Source organism: Rhinatrema bivittatum, chromosome 13 (assembly GCF_901001135.1).
Source record: "Rhinatrema bivittatum chromosome 13, aRhiBiv1.1, whole genome shotgun sequence".
Lineage (NCBI taxonomy): Eukaryota > Metazoa > Chordata > Amphibia > Gymnophiona > Rhinatrematidae > Rhinatrema > Rhinatrema bivittatum.
Window position 1 is genome coordinate 4,377,082 of NC_042627.1, and position 19,637 is coordinate 4,396,718.

The 19,637-nt window shown below is 48.6% G+C and overlaps 1 protein-coding gene across 1 annotated transcript; it reads right to left on the reverse strand.

The window, feature by feature from the left end:
* Positions 1 to 405: 405 nt before the first annotated feature.
* Positions 406 to 18,740, reverse strand: SLC15A3 (solute carrier family 15 member 3). The gene is made up of 8 exons (XM_029574694.1): positions 17,520 to 18,740; positions 15,414 to 15,715; positions 13,193 to 13,337; positions 12,244 to 12,354; positions 8,002 to 8,170; positions 7,081 to 7,239; positions 2,719 to 2,877; positions 406 to 923 (listed from the first exon to the last, which is right to left on the reverse strand). The coding sequence occupies exons 1-8, from the start codon at positions 18,096 to 18,098 to the stop codon at positions 748 to 750; spliced, it is 1,800 nt and encodes a 599-aa protein (XP_029430554.1). The 5' UTR covers positions 18,099 to 18,740; the 3' UTR covers positions 406 to 747.
* Positions 18,741 to 19,637: the final 897 nt, after the last annotated feature.

The following is a 19,637-nucleotide window of genomic DNA, read 5'->3' on the forward strand; positions in this document are numbered from 1 at the left end:
CATGCAAATGCATGTTGCTGGTCCTATTAGTTATTCCTGCGCAATTCAGAAAGTAAAGTCGCACATTTTACTTTCAGAAATTAGCGCCTACCCAAAGGTAGGCGCTAATTTCTCTCGGCACCGGGAAAGTGCACAGAAAAGCAGTAAAAACTGCTTTTCTGTGCACCCTCCGACTTAATATCATGGCGATATTAAGTCGGAGGTTCCAAAAGTAAAAAAAAAATAAATAAATAAATTTAAAATCAGCCCACGACTCACGGGTTGAAAACCGGACGTCTGGTTTCCGAGCCCGTGGCTGTCAGAGGGCTCGAGAACCGACGCTGGCAAAATTGAGCGTCGGCTGTCAAACCCGCTGACAGCCGCCGCTCCTGTCCAAAGACAGGAGGCACTAGGGACGCACTAGTGTCCCTAGCGCCTCCTTTTACCATGGGCCCTAATTAGCATAATTTTATTTACTGTATCGCGCGCACAGGACACTGGGCGCTGGCCCGCTCTCCCGCGTTTCTTTCTGTATCGGCCTGATTGTGAGCTGTGGCGCTGTCACACAAGGGCGGAGGGTTTATTTCTACCGCGCTGCAATCGGAGTTTCTGAGGAAGGAGGCCCGGCAGTGTGGAGGAGTCTGTGATGGGCGGCAGATGTTGGAGCAGTGGGGAATGAGAAGTGGGGGCTGTGTCTCCATCGCGTACGCAGACTGAGGCTGGGGAGAGAGCAGGGCAGCAGGAAGCCTGGAGAGCAGGTGATCTCTGTCACGAGCCGGGCCCGTCCGCACTGTTGTTTTGCCGGTTGATGCACAGGTGGCACTCCTCTCTCTGCTGCTGCTTCTCATACCGGAATGAAATCCAAGCGAAGAGGATGAGAGCCGCAGCCTGAATGCCACCAAGCAGGAAAAAATAACGGTCCATGTGGCAATTATTAATATTTCCTAAAAAAAAAAAAAGATAAATAAATATGAGATCATCCCCTGCTGATTCCAGGGGAGGGGAAGAAAACATTTCCATTTATTGCACTTGGTCAGGAGGGCTCTTGCCAACCTAGAGCTGAACTGCTGACCCTTCCTCCCCTGCTGTGACCAATGCTGTGCATTCAGTGCTGCGCACCGGTCTCCTACGCCTGTCACCCTGGCACGTGGGCACATTCCCTTTCTTTGCACTGGTTAAGCTTCTCTTCCACAGCACTTCCAATGCAGATCCCAGCCGCGGAGTGCGAGTGTCACCTGTTGGAAGCCACATCGCGGTCTCCAGCGGCAGTCGGCACGGCAGGGACAGCCTTACGTGTAGAGAATATGGTGCAGCTTCTGCCAGAGCTGGCCACTAGGTGTCACTGTAAGCCAGAGAACACGGTGCAGCTTCTGCCAGAGCTGGCCACTAGGTGTCACTGTAAGCCAGAGAACACGGTGCAGCTTCTGCCAGAGCTGGCCACTAGGTGTAACTGTAAGCCAGAGAACACGGTGCAGCTTCTGCCAGAGCTGGCCACTAGGTGTCACTGTAAGCCAGAGAACACGGTGCAGCTTCTGCCAGAGCTGGCCACTAGGTGTCACTGTAAGCCAGAGAACACGGTGCAGCTTCTGCCAGAGCTGGCCACTAGGTGTCACTGTAAGCCAGAGAACACGGTGCAGCTTCTGCCAGAGCTGGCCACTAGGTGTCACTGTAAGCCAGAGAACAGGTGCAGCTTCTGCCAGAGCTGGCCACTAGGTGTCACTGTAAGCCAGAGAACACGGTGCAGCTTCTGCCAGAGCTGGCCACTAGGTGTCACTGTAAGCCAGAGAACACGGTGCAGCTTCTGCCAGAGCTGGCCACTAGGTGTCACTGTAAGCCAGAGAACACGGTGCAGCTTCTGCCAGAGCTGGCCACTAGGTGTCACTGTAAGCCAGAGAACACGGTGCAGCTTCTGCCAGAGCTGGCCACTAGGTGTCACTGTAAGCCAGAAAACACGGTGCAGCTTCTGCCAGAGCTGGCCACTAGGTGTAACTGTAAGCCAGAGAACACGGTGCAGCTTCTGCCAGAGCTGGCCACTAGGTGTCACTGTAAGCCAGAGAACACGGTGCAGCTTCTGCCAGAGCTGGCCACTAGGTGTCACTGTAAGCCAGAGAACACGGTGCAGCTTCTGCCAGAGCTGGCCACTAGGTGTCACTGTAAGCCAGAGAACACGGTGCAGCTTCTGCCAGAGCTGGCCACTAGGTGTCACTGTAAGCCAGAGAACACGGTGCAGCTTCTGCCAGAGCTGGCCACTAGGTGTCACTGTAAGCCAGAGAACACGGTGCAGCTTCTGCCAGAGCTGGCCACTAGGTGTCACTGTAAGCCAGAAAACACGGTGCAGCTTCTGCCAGAGCTGGCCACTAGGTGTAACTGTAAGCCAGAGAACACGGTGCAGCTTCTGCCAGAGCTGGCCACTAGGTGTCACTGTAAGCCAGAGAACACGGTGCAGCTTCTGCCAGAGCTGGCCACTAGGTGTCACTGTAAGCCAGAGAACAGGTGCAGCTTCTGCCAGAGCTGGCCACTAGGTGTCACTGTAAGCCAGAGAACATGGTGCAGCTTCTGCCAGAGCTGGCCACTAGGTGTCACTGTAAGCTAGTGCTCGGCTGAGCCCATCTCCCAGAGTCTGATTCTTAAGCAGCAGCCGCAGGGACCTGACCAGGAATGGCCCGCAGGTCTCATGCATATTAGAGGAGAGTGCATACCATTAACAGTAAGGCTAATATGTACTTGTTGTTTTCTTACCGTAGTCCTCAGGGCAGTGCATCCATCCATTAGCTGGCACAGAGAGGAGAGAAAGGAGTCCAGATCCCAACAAAGATCCCACCCCAGAAATGCAGAAAAACAGTCCCATGATAACTGCCTGCATAGACTTGGGAGCCTCAGAGTACGCAAACTCCAAACCTTGAGAAGAGAGAAAAGAAAGTCAGTGACAAAGGGAAACAGAAAGAGCTAATCCTTATCTAATAGTCCTGTGGGAACGTGTGCTGTATGGAAGTGCAGCCTTTCATAAACAGGACATAGGCTATCTCCCAATGCCCCCAGCGCTACCATGGTGTAGAATGCTGGGAAATGAAATGTCCTTCATAACTAGGACACCACCCATCTCCCAGCACATCTGCATGGTATAACCAGGGTGCTTGTGCTGTTGATGGCACTGTCTTTCATAAGCAGGACACTTTCCCATCTCCCAACATGGTGTTAGGGGTGCTGTGCTGCTACAGGTGATATCTTTCATATTCAGGACACTCTGCATCTCCCAGCAGCCCAGCATGGTGTTAGAGGTACTGCGCTACTGGCAGCACTAATTGTCATAGGACATCTTCCATCTCCCAGCAGCCCAGCATGTTGCTGTGCTTTAAAGCATGATATAGGCTTGGAAACATAATAAACAGGTAAAACTCTTTTTTGTTCTAATTATCTAAAGATGCTTATTTTTCAAGCAGACTAACAATAATCTGGGCTGACTTGGGATTTCTGTAGATGGTAGTGCCATGGTTTCCAAAACCTTCCCTTCTTCACTATCTGATTCCCTTTGTAACTCGCTGATATGTCACAAAGCACGTGTACTGTATACTCGGATCTGAGCCTCCGTGTACTTTGTACTATAATTGATTAGTATTGAAATTTAGTTTAAGTTTAGCTTTGAGTTTGATGTCATTTCAAATATAAATAAATAAATACAATGCATTTGGAGGTAAATATTTAAAGGGTCTGTCCGGGGAACATTTAGTTACCCAGGCAGAAATCTTGAATTGAACATTTCCCCATTTCACCTGGCTGATGAGAGGGAGGTCATTCTGGGGGCAGGGCCAATATCAAACGCTGCCTGGCAAAATTTACACAGGGAAGTCTGGCCACAGAAAATGTCCTGAAGGGTTTTTTTAATCAAGACTGGCCTCAAGGCAGATTGCAATCGATTTAAATCACCTTCAAGTCCTTAATCAGAAATATAGGGAGTTAGGTCAAGGGGAACGGGGTGTCCGCAGGGAGGACCTGGCTGAAAAGCCAGGCCTTAGCTTTTCTCCTGAAAGTAAGGTGGCGAAGCTCAACGCACAGGGGTAATGGGGCCTTCTTCCAAATCGTTGCTGCACAATAGCTGAAGGCACAATCTGGCAGAGGCCGGGAAGGAAGAGCCGTTTGGGAGGACCGCAGATTTCTTAGGCTCTGGCAGGATCTCCTTTCCCGCTGCTAAGTCAGAAAAATGTAAGTGTAAGATATATCGCAGCAATTTTCAGAAGCCCATTTACCCGCCTTAATGCGAGTGAGTGAAACCTATTGACAATTGAATGGCAATCATTGTAACCATTTTCTAAAGCCTTTAAACTTGCTAAGCGTCGATGGTTTTAATGCGTATGCATGGGCTTCTGAGACCTCCTCTAATGCTGTGTTATATTTACATTTTCCTTTGACAGTTCCCCTGAGTATTCTTCGAGGCCATTTCTTCCGCTGGGCAGATGTCAGAGCTCCAGGCTCTGGCGTGCAGGGATCCTTATTAGACCTTCTCAGGAGGGGCAGTCTCCCTTCACTCAGGTTAACCACACCATCTCCCAGCGTTTTCTACAAAGGAATATCTGGGCAAGTATCAAGGCGCCTCCTCTTCTGGACGTTTGCTGGGTTCTCCTCTGGAGGAGATGAATCCGTTTCGAGAGTCAGACAGGCCCTTTGTTTTGGGTGCGGGCCTGTGTGAGGGAAAGGCAGCCTCCAAATCTTCCTCGCCTCGCTTGCTAAAAGGGCTAGGAAGGTGCCTGATGGGGTCAAGCGACGAGAGCTGACCTCTTCCTGGGTGGAGATGCAGGGTCTCCGGAAAATATTTGTGACCCGGCCACTGCTTGTCTTTACGTTTGTTCACCAAGCATTGTAGAGTGAATGCCCAGGCTAGGGCGGATGCGGGTGCTCTGACGGTAGCCCTGCCTCATTCCCATGCTTTGGTACTTCCCATGTGTTGGGACAGGCTAGGATGGATGCGGGTGCTCTGACGGTAGCCCTGCCTCTCTCCCATGCTTTGGGACTTCCCATGGGTCGGGACAGGCTAGGGAGGATGCGGGTGCTCTGACGGTAGCCCTGCCTCTCTCCCATGCTTTGGGACTTCCCATGGGTCGGGACAGGCTAGGGCGGATGCGGGTGCTCTGACGGTAGCCCTGCCTCATTCCCATGCTTTGGTACTTCCCATGTGTTGGGACAGGCTAGGGAGGATGCGGGTGCTCTGACGGTAGCCCTGCCTCTCTCCCATGCTTTGGGACTTCCCATGGGTCGGGACAGGCTAGGGCGGATGCGGGTGCTCTGACGGTAGCCCTGCCTCATTCCCATGCTTTGGTACTTCCCATGTGTCGGGACAGGCTAGGGAGGATGCGGGTGCTCTGACGGTAGCCCTGCCTCGTTCCCATGCTTTGGGACTTCCCATGTGTCGGGACAGGCTAGGGCGGATGCGGGTGCTCTGACGGTAGCCCTGCCTCTCTCCCATGCTTTGGGACTTCCCATGGGTCGGGACTGGTGAAGCAGGGTGACGAGGAAGGAGGAATTTGGTCTTACCTGTTAATTTCCTTGTCTTGAATCCTGTCACACCAGTCCAGAAAGCACCCGGGAGCTCAAGCGCTGCAGTTTGCTGCAGTTCGTGCAGAGTGTTTTTTTATACTAAGATTGTTTGCTTCTCTTAAAGGATCCAAGACTCATGATCATCTCTTCTTCATCCTTCTTTATTGTTCTTCTTTATGGCCTGCATTTTCTTCATGAGGGGTTGGTTTGAATGGATCATGATTTCTGTCCATGGCTTTCCGCCCTGCCGCACTACCATTAATAGCAATGGCGATGCCGCGAGAAACATTGTGTTCTCTTTCTGCAGCTGCTGGCAGGGTGGCATAAACCCTCACATCCAGATGACGTAGCAAGATTCAAGGAAAATGACAGGGAAGACCACATTTTCCCTTATTTCCAGTCAAGCCGTTTCTTGGCTTTAATGTAAAAATTAATAAAAAAAAATAATGGTAATAATTTAGCAGCCCACAATGCTCTGTTAATTTCAGAGAAGTCTACATTCAGCTCCACTTAGCCAGCTATGTTTTGACTTATCTGACTAAATGGTGGTGGCCGAATATCTACTTGGGATGAGCGGCCGCCATTTACCCGACTAACTACATATCCAGTAGATAGATAGCCGGCTAAGTGGTGGGCGTAAGTGGGAGGAGCTGAGTTTGCCCAATAGCTTATCTGGCTAACTAGTCGTGCTGCAGACCTGTCCTAAAGATAGCCGGCTAACTTTTAGATAGCTGGATATATTCAGTGGATAGGTTTGCATAGATTTATCCAGCTAACGAGCTCAGCCAGAGAGCAGAGCTGAATATGGGCCTCAGAAAACTTAACAGTGCTTGGAGTCCTGAACTGAAAACTCAATATATATCAAATACACAGGGCTGTGGAAAATCCTGGGCCTCAGATCGTCTGGGCACTTAAAATGTGGTGCCTAATGCCACCGTGGTCTTGAGAAGAGCTGCTGCTGCCGCCAGCTTGGGTTCAGGCCTGAGAGGAGCCACTGCTGCTGCCGCCAGCTTGGGTTCAGGCCTGAGAGGAGCCACTGCTGCTGCCGCCAGCTTGGGTTCAGGCCTGAGAGGAGCCACTGCTGCTGCCGCCAGCTTGGGTTCAGGCCTGAGAGGAGCCGCAGCGGCCAATCTGACCTCGAATGGAGATGCCACGGCCAGCCTGGGCTCGGGATAGGTGGCCACCCCAGGCCTGTGGGGCTGCTGTGGCCTAGGGCCACCATGCTAGGTAGAAGCCTGGTGGAAATGGAGGGAAGGGAAGAAAGAGAGGCAAAAAGAATGAAAAAAGAAGCAATAAAAAGTTATAAGGAAACAAACCTTTCCCCTGGCACCTAAACGCCTTGGCTGGTGCAGGACAGCACTGTACTAAGTGTTATATAATTTAATTAGCTCTCCCTAAAGGTTGGTATTGTACATAATTTCATTACTAGCTCATAAAACTCTGTGGTAATTGGGAGGTTGCCGTAAGCTCTCCACAGTCGCCCGAGCCGCGACGTGTAACTGAGGGAGATGCCGCAGGACACCCCATTCCTCAGCAGTGAGCGGGGTACGAGCTGCCTTTTCTCTCTTTTACCTGAAATACTGGCAAAGATCTCGCTGACCCCAATGAGAAGGTACTGGGGAATCTGCCACCAGATGGGCAGAGCAGCCGCCGTGTACTCGTCCTTGCCGATGACCTGCATTACCGTCTGGTTACTGTGCACGTAGATGAGTCTCTCCTTCTCCAGGATGCCTACGAGAGAGAGAGCGACACAAGCTGACCTGCTACTGCCCACGTACGCTGCGCGACCTCACCCTCCGCCCACCCAGAGAACGAGAAGAGCATTACAGGTAACAGATACAGGTGCATGTGGCCAGCAGGCTCATGGGCTGAAAACCTTAACCCTTTATGTCCTGGGAGGATCAGCCTCCCCCCCCCCCCCCCCCCCCCCCCATAGGGACAGTTATGTATAATAATAATAATTACAGATAGGGACAGTTTAATTCCTTTTCTTTTATAGGTTAGTTCTCAGGAATTCCTCTCTCGTTGGTGGCGTCAGTGATGAGTTGGTTGATCCCAGGGACCCCCTTGCTGGAAGGCGTGGTAGGAACTCTCCATGGAAGCTCCGCCCCTGATCCTGACCCTGTTCCGTGGGGAAGGTTGAGCCTGGAGCCAGTAAAGCTGCAGACGCTGCTCTGTGGAAACCCATTGCACATGGGGGCAGTTTTCAGACTGTCCACGTCGGGACAGAGTCTGGGAGTACTTCTGACTTGAGGGCTTGACACCAGTTTGTGAGCAGGGAGTGCCCACCTACTTTCACTTTGAAGCTGGCCATGGTTACGAAGAACCCCTGGGCATTGAACCCACTTTTCCTGTGGGTAGCTTTGCTATGGAAAATACTCTTCCAATCCTGCCTCCAAAACACGCTCCCCTGGGAACACTTCCCCTAAATGTGTGCGGAAGGCCGTGCATGCCTTCAGCCATATTGAAGCAGGGCCGTGTTTATATCATTACCTGCAGCGATCACAGACAGGAGGCCAAAGAACATGCCTAGCGCCATCCTCTTCAGGGTCGACGGCAGCAGCTTTCTCTGCAGCAGGAATGGGTCAATGACGCGATCCTTTAGTGGGACCAGAACCAGCAGGACTATCACATTGGCCATGAGGAGCCAGGCATCTGGGAACTGGCGAGAGAGAAAGAATGTGAGGGGACTGAGACATATAGACAGAAGGAAAAAGAGACCACAACTCCAAACTGCTCGAAGGAATTTAAATGAACCCATAATGTAAAGTGCATAAACACATAACCGTCAGTGTAATAACACATCCCAATTTATCAGCTCTCTCCGATGTAGCTCTCCCTAAGATCTTCCGTACTATAAATCTACTCTAAGCCTGACCTCTATCTCCAGTCGTACATTAAATATATAAATACAATATTTACCAATTTAGTCTCCTAAAACTTCCATGCATGATACATACAACACAATACAACCATAGTCAAATTACAATTTGGGGCCAATGTCAAACTTTTATGATTAATTATGTACGTTTTATGTAAACCGCTTAGAAATGATGATAAGCGACGTCTACATTTTCTAAATAAATAACTAAAATCCTCCTTCACTAATAGTAGCAGATCTCAAAAATTCAAACACCACGATTGTGCGACCCAGCCCGCCAGCTCCGAGATCCCTCATATTACCTTTCATCTTTCTGCCTGGTCTCCAGCTAGCGATTTACTCAACAGCCAATGTCTGGCCAAACAATCAGGCTTTCACTAACTTATGGTAGCACAATTACTGTGGCTGACATCTTATCTCTCTGGGGAAGCTATTCCAGAGGGATGGAGCTACCGCCCGAAAATGCTCTTCCCAGCTTCTGCAGATGGACTTTCTTTATCATTGAAGCCTTCAGGAGGCTGTCCTGAGAGGATCTCAACTCACAAGTTGGAATATAAGCCTCCAATTATCCATCAGATGATCGGAGCCCATCGCTTGTATAATCTTAAAGTCCAGCATCGGGCGTTTGAGTTTGCCACGTGATTCTATTGGAAGCCAATGGAAGGTTTTAAGCAGGGGAGGTCCATGGTTCCTTTAGCTGAGGGTCTCTCCACCCCTCCCCACCCAAACCCTAGCTGCAGTGTTCTGAATTAATTGCAAATACCTAAGAAATCTCAAAAAAGATATAATTGCAATGGAGAAGGTACAGAGAAGGGCTACCAAAATGATAAGGGGAATGGAACAACTCCCCTATGAGGAAAGACTAAAGAGGTTAGGACTTTTCAGCTTGGAGAAGAGACGGCTGAGGGGGGATATGATAGAGGTGTTTAAAATCATGAGAGGTCTAGAACGGGTAGATGTGAATCGGTTATTTACTCTTTCGGATAATAGAAGGACTAGGGGGCACTCCATGAAGTTAGCATGGGGCACATTTAAAACTAATTGGAGAAAGTTCTTTTTTACTCAACGCACAATTAAACTCTGGAATTTGTTGCCAGAGGATGTGGTTAGTGCAGTTAGTGTAGCTGTGTTTAAAAAAGGATTGGATAAGTTCTTGGAGGAGAAGTCCATTACCTGCTATTAAGTTCACTTAGAGAATAGCCACTGCCATTAGCAATGGTTACATGGAATAGACTTAGTTTTTGGGTACTTGCCAGGTTCTTATGGCCTGGATTGGCCACTGTTGGAAACAGGATGCTGGGCTTGATGGACCCTTGGTCTGACCCAGTATGGCATCTTCTTATGTTCTTAGATGATTGGGGCAAACTCACTATATATATATATATATAATATATATAATATATAATATATATATATATATATATATTATATATTATATATATATATTAAGTGAACTTAATATATATATATATATACAGACAAATAGGGCCGCCAGGCATGAGTTGTCATCACCCAAGGAGAAATTTGCTTATCAAATGACAACCAGAGGTCGAGCTATATTCCCTGGCTCACAGGGCTGGATTTCATAAGGCGGCACCCACAGGCAAGAGAGGGGGTGCTGACCTGCCACAGCAGCTATTTGGCTGAAATTCAGCATGGGGCCTAGGAGCCCTCCAGTGCTGACAGGCCCGGCGGTAGCCTGCCCCCTCCTCCTGCACGAGTGTCCTGTTACCATGGAAACCCATGTGAGCGGTGTGGAGCCGCCGGGCCTCGTTTCACACAAGTGTTCTCAGGCCCCAGAATGAATAATTTTTCAAGTAGTTGCTTCAGTGGGTTGACAGGAGCAGGCCCAGACAGCGGTTAGGGTATCTGCAATGCTCCGGTGCTTATGAAAACCTGGTGACGGAAATAGATGCCTAGGCTGCTCGTTCCTAAAACTGGGTCTGCTAGTGCACCAGGCCATGCAATTCAATTCGAAAATCTGGATGGGAGCCTTCCCTACTAACCCGCATTTTGCTTACATTCCATTTCAGCCTATTCATTTTCAACTAATTTGCCACCACCTGTAATCTGTGCTGCAGTTTTCCCAGTCCTTCCATCTACCCCATGCCCACCGGCAGAAAAATCTGCACAGCGACTGCAAAGAGAATGGAGACTGAATCCTGCTGCCCTTATCACATTACAAAGGGGTGACATTTAGACATTAAACAGAGAGGGAGACATGACCCAGCCCTGGGGAACGGCACACACCAACTCCCAAGGCTCAGGAGAAAAAGAGATCAGAAAAAGCAGAAAGTAATATGAGAAAAAAAGAGGAGAGAAGGGAGAAGATTGACAGAAAATGAGATAGGATTGCTCTGAGCGTTAATTGTGAGCAGTTCTGTGTTTCCGTTCTCAGCAGTCACTGATGGGAGAGGACGAGCAGAAGGCTCGGGGAGGGGCTGCTCGGATCAGTTCCCTTTATTTGAGATTCTTTTCGCAGAGTGCTGTGGGGAGAATTAGACCTCCACGGAAAAAGGAATCGCAATGAGATAGCCTGCTGTTACTTTTAGGAAACAGCTGGATTCTAGCATTTATAAAATTACTATCAAAATTGCGTACTGGGATTTGGTACTGAAATAGCAGAGGTCAGAGGTGCATTGGCAGAGCTGTGGGGTGGGTACCAGAATGATATATTGTGCCTTTGGAAAGAATGATGGGTCTCTGAGGAATGCATGCTCCTTATTGCAAATCTTTCTCAAGACCAGTCTTCACAGATTCTCCTGGAGCTCTCTTAACTGGGCCCATCTGTGACTGGAATGCATTGTTACGGGAAGCCCTGCATTCCGCTGCCTTGGCAATCTATCGATACTCAACGACTGGTCTTCAACATGGCTTTGTTCCGCTCCTTATGAAATATGACTTTGGAGTTTGTCATGCAAAAAAAGAGAGAGTACTAAAATAGCAGAGGGTGCTAGAGGCTAGGATTGAGGTGCATTGGCATCTTACCCAGGTAGAGAGTCCATCAAGCTAGGTTGAGAGAACATTGTACAAATCTCATCTTTGTGTGAGTTTCCTCACTCCGAAAGTAATCAAATCTTCACAAGAGAGCACTGTTCTGTTCGTACGTCTCACTTTGAATGTCAAAGTTGCCCCTAACCCCCAACACTAATACCTAAACCTCACCTCGAGTTACTAGGTGGGCCTCCCATAGAGATATAAATACCTATCTAGTGTAAGGGCTTTATGGCTAGGTGTGTTCTCTCTCTCTCTCTCCCTGCTGGCATAGCAGGGGGAGCCACAGGACTGGATGAGTTGTATGTAGGGACCTTAATTTTCAGTTTTTATTTTATTTTTCCTGGGAATTTATCAGTGTATATTATAATGAATAGTTTTTTTTATTATAATGAATGAGTTATTTCCCTACTGATTTTTCTCCTGGTTTTCATTTGTTATAATAAACGCTGATAAATTTTGAGGAAAAATAAAATGAAAACTGAAAATGCAAGTCCCTAAGGGCTTGGTAATGAAACCGAAGGCATCACTTCAGGTCGGAGGTGATGTAGCTATAGTCGGTCATGAGCGGCCCTTCCCTTGAATGTTTTCATAACATGAGACACACAGTGGATGGACAAGCGTCATTGAAGCCTGTTTCCAAAGTAGGTTAGTTACTCTTTCCCCTTTTAGGTACCTCGATTCATGATGACATCACTAGTGACATCATTACCATCTCCAGATGTGATAGGCTGTGCGTGTTAGGGGTCATGTCCTCAGTGAGTGGGTGTTCAGAGCAGGGAGCAGGTCAAACAGTACAAGTCTGTTACTTCTACCAAAAGCGCGTGGCTGAACGAGCAGGATGCTAGGACTGATGTTACCGTATAGTTGCCAGCTGCCGCCGCATAGCTGGAGCTGTGGTTTGACGGCTGGCCACTGAAGATGTCGGGGATGTACAGGTGCAGACCTTGTAAGTAGTACGTGCTCTGCATCTGAAAGAAAATGAAACAAACCTATTTCAAAGAGAATCGCTGAGACAAGAAAACTCAACTATGGTGCTAATAATCTTGGTAGTGGGAGATCATGTTGTTTGTATAGTGCTGTTACTGGCTGTATAGCGCAGGCCTTCTTGGATATATTGTAGGCTGTATAACCTGTCTGATGCCAATGTTATGAGCTGAGTAATAATGATAGCAGTGGTTCTGGCAGGCTTGGTGGGCATATGATCCTGCTATTGTTACTGTGGGGGCTATAGGGCCAGACGTTCTTGGCTCCATGAAGTGAGTTTGTTGGCATAATAATGGTAATGATATATCCTTGGTAGTGGATGTAAGGTAATGTTGTTGGGTGTAGGACTGGGAGTTGCTGGGAATATCATTTGGCATATATTGGCAGCTTGCTCAGATTGTATTGCCGTACTGAGTGTGCAGGATAACACTGTAAGTATCTAATATTGTGGAAGGTGCCTGAGGTATGATTGTTGGGCTGTTCTGAGGATGTTATGCAGAGTTTGATATTGTCATTGGCTAATGGCTATCATATGCTAATCTTCAGGGTACAAGATGAAACTGGTCCATGTAAGAGTCTGCTTGTTGACTTTGAAGAGAGTTGTATTAGTGGTTTTGTTGGCACTGATATTGTTGTACAGAGGCAATATTTCTAGGCTTCTGTGGTTGATACTATTGTGTATATGCAGTGATAATATGGGTGTCTGATGCTGATATTTATAGATGATATTGGTGATACATCAAGTGTATTTTGACTGCAGTGAGAGAAGGGTCCTACTGCGGTTTTGACTGCTGACTTTATTTCCGTGGGGGGCATACAGACCTGGAAATACACCATCCAATAAGGAATGAGAGTCACCATCACGGGCAGAATCTTCTTCAACCCTTCAATGTTAGAAGCCACCTCTTTCTCATCACTGGGAGACTTCTTATTGCTGTTCTGCATCTGTGGCAGGATTCTGTCTGCCCTGTGAGGTGAGGTGACTATAAATTGTCAATAACTGCACAGCACAAGAGATCCTTCGCCCCCACAGTAAAGAGCCCAGACACAAGTGAGCTTATAGCAGTAAACATTCTGCCTACAAGCCCCTTTTTATTGTGGTGGGGTTTATGCCTCAATTGGTAATAATATCAGGTCATTATCTAAGAGCTAGTTACACAGGCCTCTTTCTGAGATGATTAATAGACAGTGAATCATACCTGGAGAGAGGGAGCAATTTTAGATCTAGTTCTCGGTGAAGTGCAGGATTTGGTAAAAGAGGTAACTGTGGTGGGGCCACTTGGCAATAGTGATCATAATATGATCAAATTTGAATTAATAATGAAAGTGGGACAGTAAGAAAATCCATGACTCTAGTACTAAACTTTCAAAAGGGAAACTTTGAGAAAATGAGAAAAATAGTAAAAACAAAAACCATAAAAACTACAAAGGTAAAAAGTGTGCATGGGCATTCTTAAAAAATACCATCCTAGAAGCACTTTTTTAAATATATCCAAAGCAGAAAGCCTGCAAGGGAATCAGTTGAATCATTAGATGATCGAGGGGATAAAGGAGCATTTAAGGAAGATCAGGCCATCACAGAAAGATTAAATGATTTCTTTGCTTCAGTGTTTACTGAAGAGAATATTGGAGAGATACCCGTTCCGGAGAAGGTTTTCATGGGTAATGTTTCAGATGAATTGAACCAAATCAAGATGATCCTGGAAGATGTGGTAGGCTAGATTGACAAACCGAAGAATAGTAAATCACCTGGACCGGATGGTATACACTAAAGAGTTCTGAAAGAACTAAAAAATGAAATTTCAGATCTATTAAATTAATTTGTAACCTATCATTAAAATCATCCATTGTACCTGAAGGCTGGAAGATGGTAAATGTAATGCTGATATTTAAAAAAGGCTCTAGGGGTGATCTGGGAAACTATAGATCAGTGAGCCTGACTTCAGTGCCGGGAAAACCATGGAAATGGTTATAAAGAATAAAATCAATGGGACACAGCTAGTATGGATTTACCCAAGAGAAGTCTTGCCTCACAAAACTCCTACATTTTTTTGAAGGGGTAAATAAACATGTGGACAAAGGTGAACCGGTAGATATGATGTATTTGGATTTTCAGAAGGCATTCAACAACGTCCTGCATGAGAGGCTTCTAAGAAAGCTAAAAATTCATGGGATAGGAGGCGATGTCCTTTTGTGGATTGTAAAATGCTTAAAAGACAGGAAACAGAGAGTAGGATTAAATGTTCTGTTTTCACAGTGGAAGAAGGTAAACAGTGGAGTGCCTCAGGGATCTGTACTTGCATTGGTGCTTTTTAATATATTTATACATGATCTGTTAAGGGGTATGACGAGTGAGGTGATCAAATTTGCGGATGATGCAAAATTATGCAGAGTAGTTAAATCTCAAGCGGATTGTGAAAAATTGCAGGAGCTTGCGAAACTGGAAGATTGGGCTTCCAAATGGCCGATGAAACTTAACATGAACAAGTGCAAAGTGATGCATATAGGGAAAAATAACCCATGCTATAGTTACAGAATGTTAGGTTCTATCTTAGGAGCTACCACCCAGGAAAGAGATCTAGGTGTCATAGTGGATAACACATTGAAATTGTCGGTTCAGTGTGCTGTGCCTGGTGCGCGAACAAAAGTACTCGTGCGCGTAGATTTATAAAATCTACCCCTAAGTATACACAACTCGGGTAAAGAGGCACTGGGAGGGGCACAGAGATACCAGCATGAAGGAGCAGGAATGGAGGGGAAGATGTGGAGAGAATGGATTGAGTGAAGACAGTGTGTGTGTGGCGCCTCCCTCTCCATTCACTGTTTGCAAGGTGAGGTTTCACTCTTCCTATCTCTGATATTATAAGAAGCTGATACTTAATTTCATGGTAGCTACGACATCAGAGGCTCTGCGGGATATTGCTTCTTGGGATGCAAAGTGCAGCTGCCATCATGTTGGTTAAAAATGCACGAGAGCTTTAGTGTTATTGACTCATCACATGACTGTGCTGAGCCAATCAGATAGCAGAAAATGGCCGCCCACCTGTAGTCTGTGTCCTGGCTGGCTTTGCTCCTCCTGGTCCGGCAGCAGGTGTGACCGATGCTTTTTACCATGGCTGAGATCTGACTACCATGGGCAGGTTTGGTGATGAAGGACGGTGTGGCCAGCAAGAAGACAAATAGGGCCAACACCACGCAGATGGAAGGAATGGAATAGCCGATGAGGAAGTCCACGTTCTGCTGAATAAAAGCCACCACCAGCAGCGAGATGATGGCCCCGATATTTATGCACCAGTAAAACCAGTTAAAGAACCGGCGGGTGGCTTCCTGGCCGAGATCGGTCACCTAGCCAGGAGCAAACATGAAGTTAGAAAATCAAGGAGACCCTGACATTATTTTTCCATCTCTGAGTGTCTCTCTAGTTCTTTACCCTCTCCTTGTTATATTCTTTAGCTTTTTCTCTGTCCTGTCCCGATCTTTCTTCCCTTCAGGCTGGCCCCACATTGTCTCTCTTTGTATCCACAGTCTCTCTCTCTCTCTCTCTCTCAGTCCTTATCTCACAGTCTCTCTCTCTCTCTCAGTCCTCATCATCTCTCTGTTTCTGGCTTTCTTCATCACAGTTTTTCCTCTCTCTTTTCACCCTCCCTCTCTCTTTCTGCTTCTTGTTTTGACTCTCTCTGTCCCCATTTTGACTCTCTTTCTCAGTCAGGCACTGACTTCTCCTTCCTGGGTCTGACCTTCGGCCTGCAGGGCAAAACCAAACTGAGTCAGCTGACCTGAGATAAGCTGCCTCCCTCTTTTTGTCGCCTCGGACAAAACTTACAAAGGAAAGCTCTGAAGTCGTACAGTGCGCAAGGCTGTCCTATCCCTTCCTCTCTGCATGACCTCTGGATTCACAGACACAGCCCAGGCCTGTGACACTAATTATTATCCACACAGAACAGACGTTGTGATTCCAAGCAACACCATCAGCTGGAGGACAAGGGCATTAATCCCCAGTCTCATACCTTAACCATTCAAAATGTTCATATCGACTGCTGCCCAGAGAAAATGTATTAATTTGGTCCAGCAGTTCCCCGTTCTCCTTTTTCTTCCAGCTCAGTCAGAACCAGTGCTGGGACTCGGGTCCTGTAACCTCCATTCACAACCACCCCAGGGATTTCGCCCCCGTTTTAATAGCCCCTCCCATTGCTCCTAGTCTGGTCATTGCGGAACCGGTGCTGAGGTCGGGAGGGAGCCGGGCATCGTGGCTCCTCCCGCCTCCAGGTAGCCCCTGCTACATCCCCAAGCCCTGCTGACCTCGCGTGCAGAAGACCCAACCCAGGGGTCGGACCAGGGTCCTTCCGCACTGCCACTGCGCAGCTAAGGCCAGCTCCAGACCGAACTCTCGGGAAATACTTTGCTGATAACAAACGCTAAAAGCATATTCACTTTGCCGTTTCCTGCCTCCGTTTTGGCTGCTTTGGGTCTTATTCCTGAGTCTCCTTTCTCAGTATGCTAACATTTTATTTCTTATGTTTTTGCTCTTAGTGGAAGACAAAGGCTGCGCCTTTCATTCCGACCTCTTCCCCGCGTTTACAGGAATCCCTTCTCCCCCAGCCCGCACATCCACTGTCCCAGCAGGCTGCGTTCGGGCTTTCAGCGGGAGGCCTGCATAGGTAAATCAGCACCACCCTATTAAATGTAGAATCATAATTTGGGAAGGAGCTTTAAAAAAACCCTTAAACACCAACCTTGCCATAGAAATTAATTAAAAAAAACATGAAGAAGAGGGATTTTCTTGCCAAGGTGTTTTTGCAGGTTGTGAATCCTTTTCTGGAACCAGCACAAGATTTTTTTTTCCTGCGTAGGTTCCAGGGCCGGATTTAAGATTCTGCTGCCCGCAGGCAGAGGCCCTGGGGTGGGCAGTTTTGCTCCCAGAAACCAGACTGCGGCACAGGGAGTCCCAGATTTTGGGCGCCACCAGAATTCGGCACCCAAGGCGCGCGCCCGTGTTGCCTGAGCCTAAATCCGGCCCTGTACGGCTCCCCAAAGCTCCTGCACATCCTCACCTTTGGCCAATTCTTTTAAGGGGCCAGCTAAAGGCCTGGGAGCAGCCAACAACGCCGCTGCTCTCTGGGGAAAAGCGGTTCTGCCTTGGGAGCCTTACCTGATCTGCCCCGAACGAGGTTACGTTGGTTCTGACGGAGCTGATCCCGAGCGCCAGGAACACCAGGCAGCTGTACATTACGGGAGCGCAGTATGGCGCCGGCGGCTGCTCGCAACCCCCGGCCGTCAGGCAGGAGTTCCTCACCAGGGGGAACTCCGGCATCGCGCCGCACAGAAGGGGCCGCAGGTCCTCGGAGGCGGTGGCTGGCAGCAGGCCGGAGGCGGCGGTGTAGAGCAGGAAGCTGGCCAGGATGGTCCAGTAGCGGCCCAGGTAGGCGTCTGCCAGCCATCCCCCCAGGGGCGAGAGGAGGTAGGAGGCCCCGAGGAACAGCAGGGACGCTTGTGAGGCCTGCGGGCCCCCCCAGTTGAAGACGCTGCTGTTGAGGTAGAGCACAAGGTTGGAGACGATCCCAAAGAAGGCGAGACGCTCCAGGACCTCCACCAGCAGGATGGCCGCGCAGGCAGCCTTCCGTCCGGCAAGAGGCGAGTTGCTGCTGGGGCTGCCGGCAGCCTCCCTCCCCAGGAGAGGCCTTCGTTCTCCACTCTGCGGTCTGGGCATACTCCGTTCAGTCTGCGGCATCTCTCCGTACGTGTATCCCAGTCAGTGTGTCCAGAGGTGGGTGTGGGTCTCTGGGTCGCAGTGTATGTAAATGAATGTATGCATGTGTGTGTCTATAAATCAGTACATATGTAAGCGTGTAAGTGTAGCACTGTGTTCCCTCATCTGTACCTTCCCTCTAGCCTTCCCTTTTGTGAGTCTGTTGCTCGGTCTTTATCTCTGTGCGTCCTTTTGCCTGTCTCTGCTTCCCACTCTCTGTCTATCTGTTCTTTACCTCTCACGTCTCTTGATGTCTCTGTCTGTGTATCTGTTCTTTACCTCTCACGTCTCTTGATCTCTCTGTCTGTGTATCTGTTCTTTACCTCTCACGTCCGTCTCTTGATGTCTCTGTCTGTGTATCTGTTCTTTACCTCTCACGTCCGTCTCTTGATGTGTCTCTCTGTGTATCTGTTCTTTACCTCTCACGTCCGTCTCTTGATGTCTCTCTCTGTGTATCTGTCTTTACCTCTCACGTCTCTTGATGTCTCTCTCTGTGTATCTGTTCTTTACCGCTCACGTCTCTTGATGTCTCTCTCTGTGTATCTGTCGGGCTCCACACCTGCCTTGGTGCCTCTGTCCATATTTCTGTCTGTGTTGGGACCTGTTTCTCCTGCCCCTGCTGTGACTTCCTCCTTACATCCTGTGCTGATTTTGGGAGATCACATGATATTTGGTCATATGCTAGCGAGGATCTGAGCAGAACTGAAACTCTTTCCCCAAAGTCACTTGCATTCTGAGTGATGTTCCTGTTTTGAAATAAAAGCCTCCCTTATCTCCATCTCTTTCTTTCTATTTCTCCCTCTGCTTTTATCACAAACTCTTTTTCTGTTCTGCCCCTATCACTATCTCTCTTTGTGATGTTTAAAGGCAGCGGCAGTGGAACCTCCTTAAGGAAACCTCCTGCGCACAGGATCAGTGCAGCAGGATGTGGCTAGGACCAGTCAGTAAGAACCTCCCCCACGCTGGCCGACCAGTCCTCTGATGGTGAACCTCTGTGGAACACCGAGTGCTATTGTACTGCTGGTTGCTGGCTCAGTGTCAGAGCTGGTGGAGTTCAGAGATACCCCCTCGGGAACAGGGCAGGACCACACGGCAGGAGCTGGATCTGTCTTCTGCCTAGCTAGCCTCCTCCCACCACAAGTTGAGCCCTTGGGTTCTGGGGGCCAGAAGGATTTGGATACACCCGCTGAGCACGATGGTGAAGGCTGGGTTGGTCTTCTGCCTAGCTAGCCTCCTCCCACCACAAGTTGAGCCCTTGGGTTCTGGGGGCCAGAAGGATTTGGATACACCCGCTGAGCACGATGGTGAAGGCTGGGTTGGTCTTCTGCCTAGCTAGCCCCCTCCTGCCGCAAGTTGAGCCCTTGGGTTCTGGGGACCAGAAGGATTTGGATACACCCGCTGAGCACGATGGTGAAGGCTGGGTTGGTCTTCTGCCTAGCCAGCCCCCTTCTCCACAGGTTGGGTCCTTGGGTTCTGGGGCCAGTAGGACTTAGCTGGAACAGGTAAGGACGGACTGGAGAC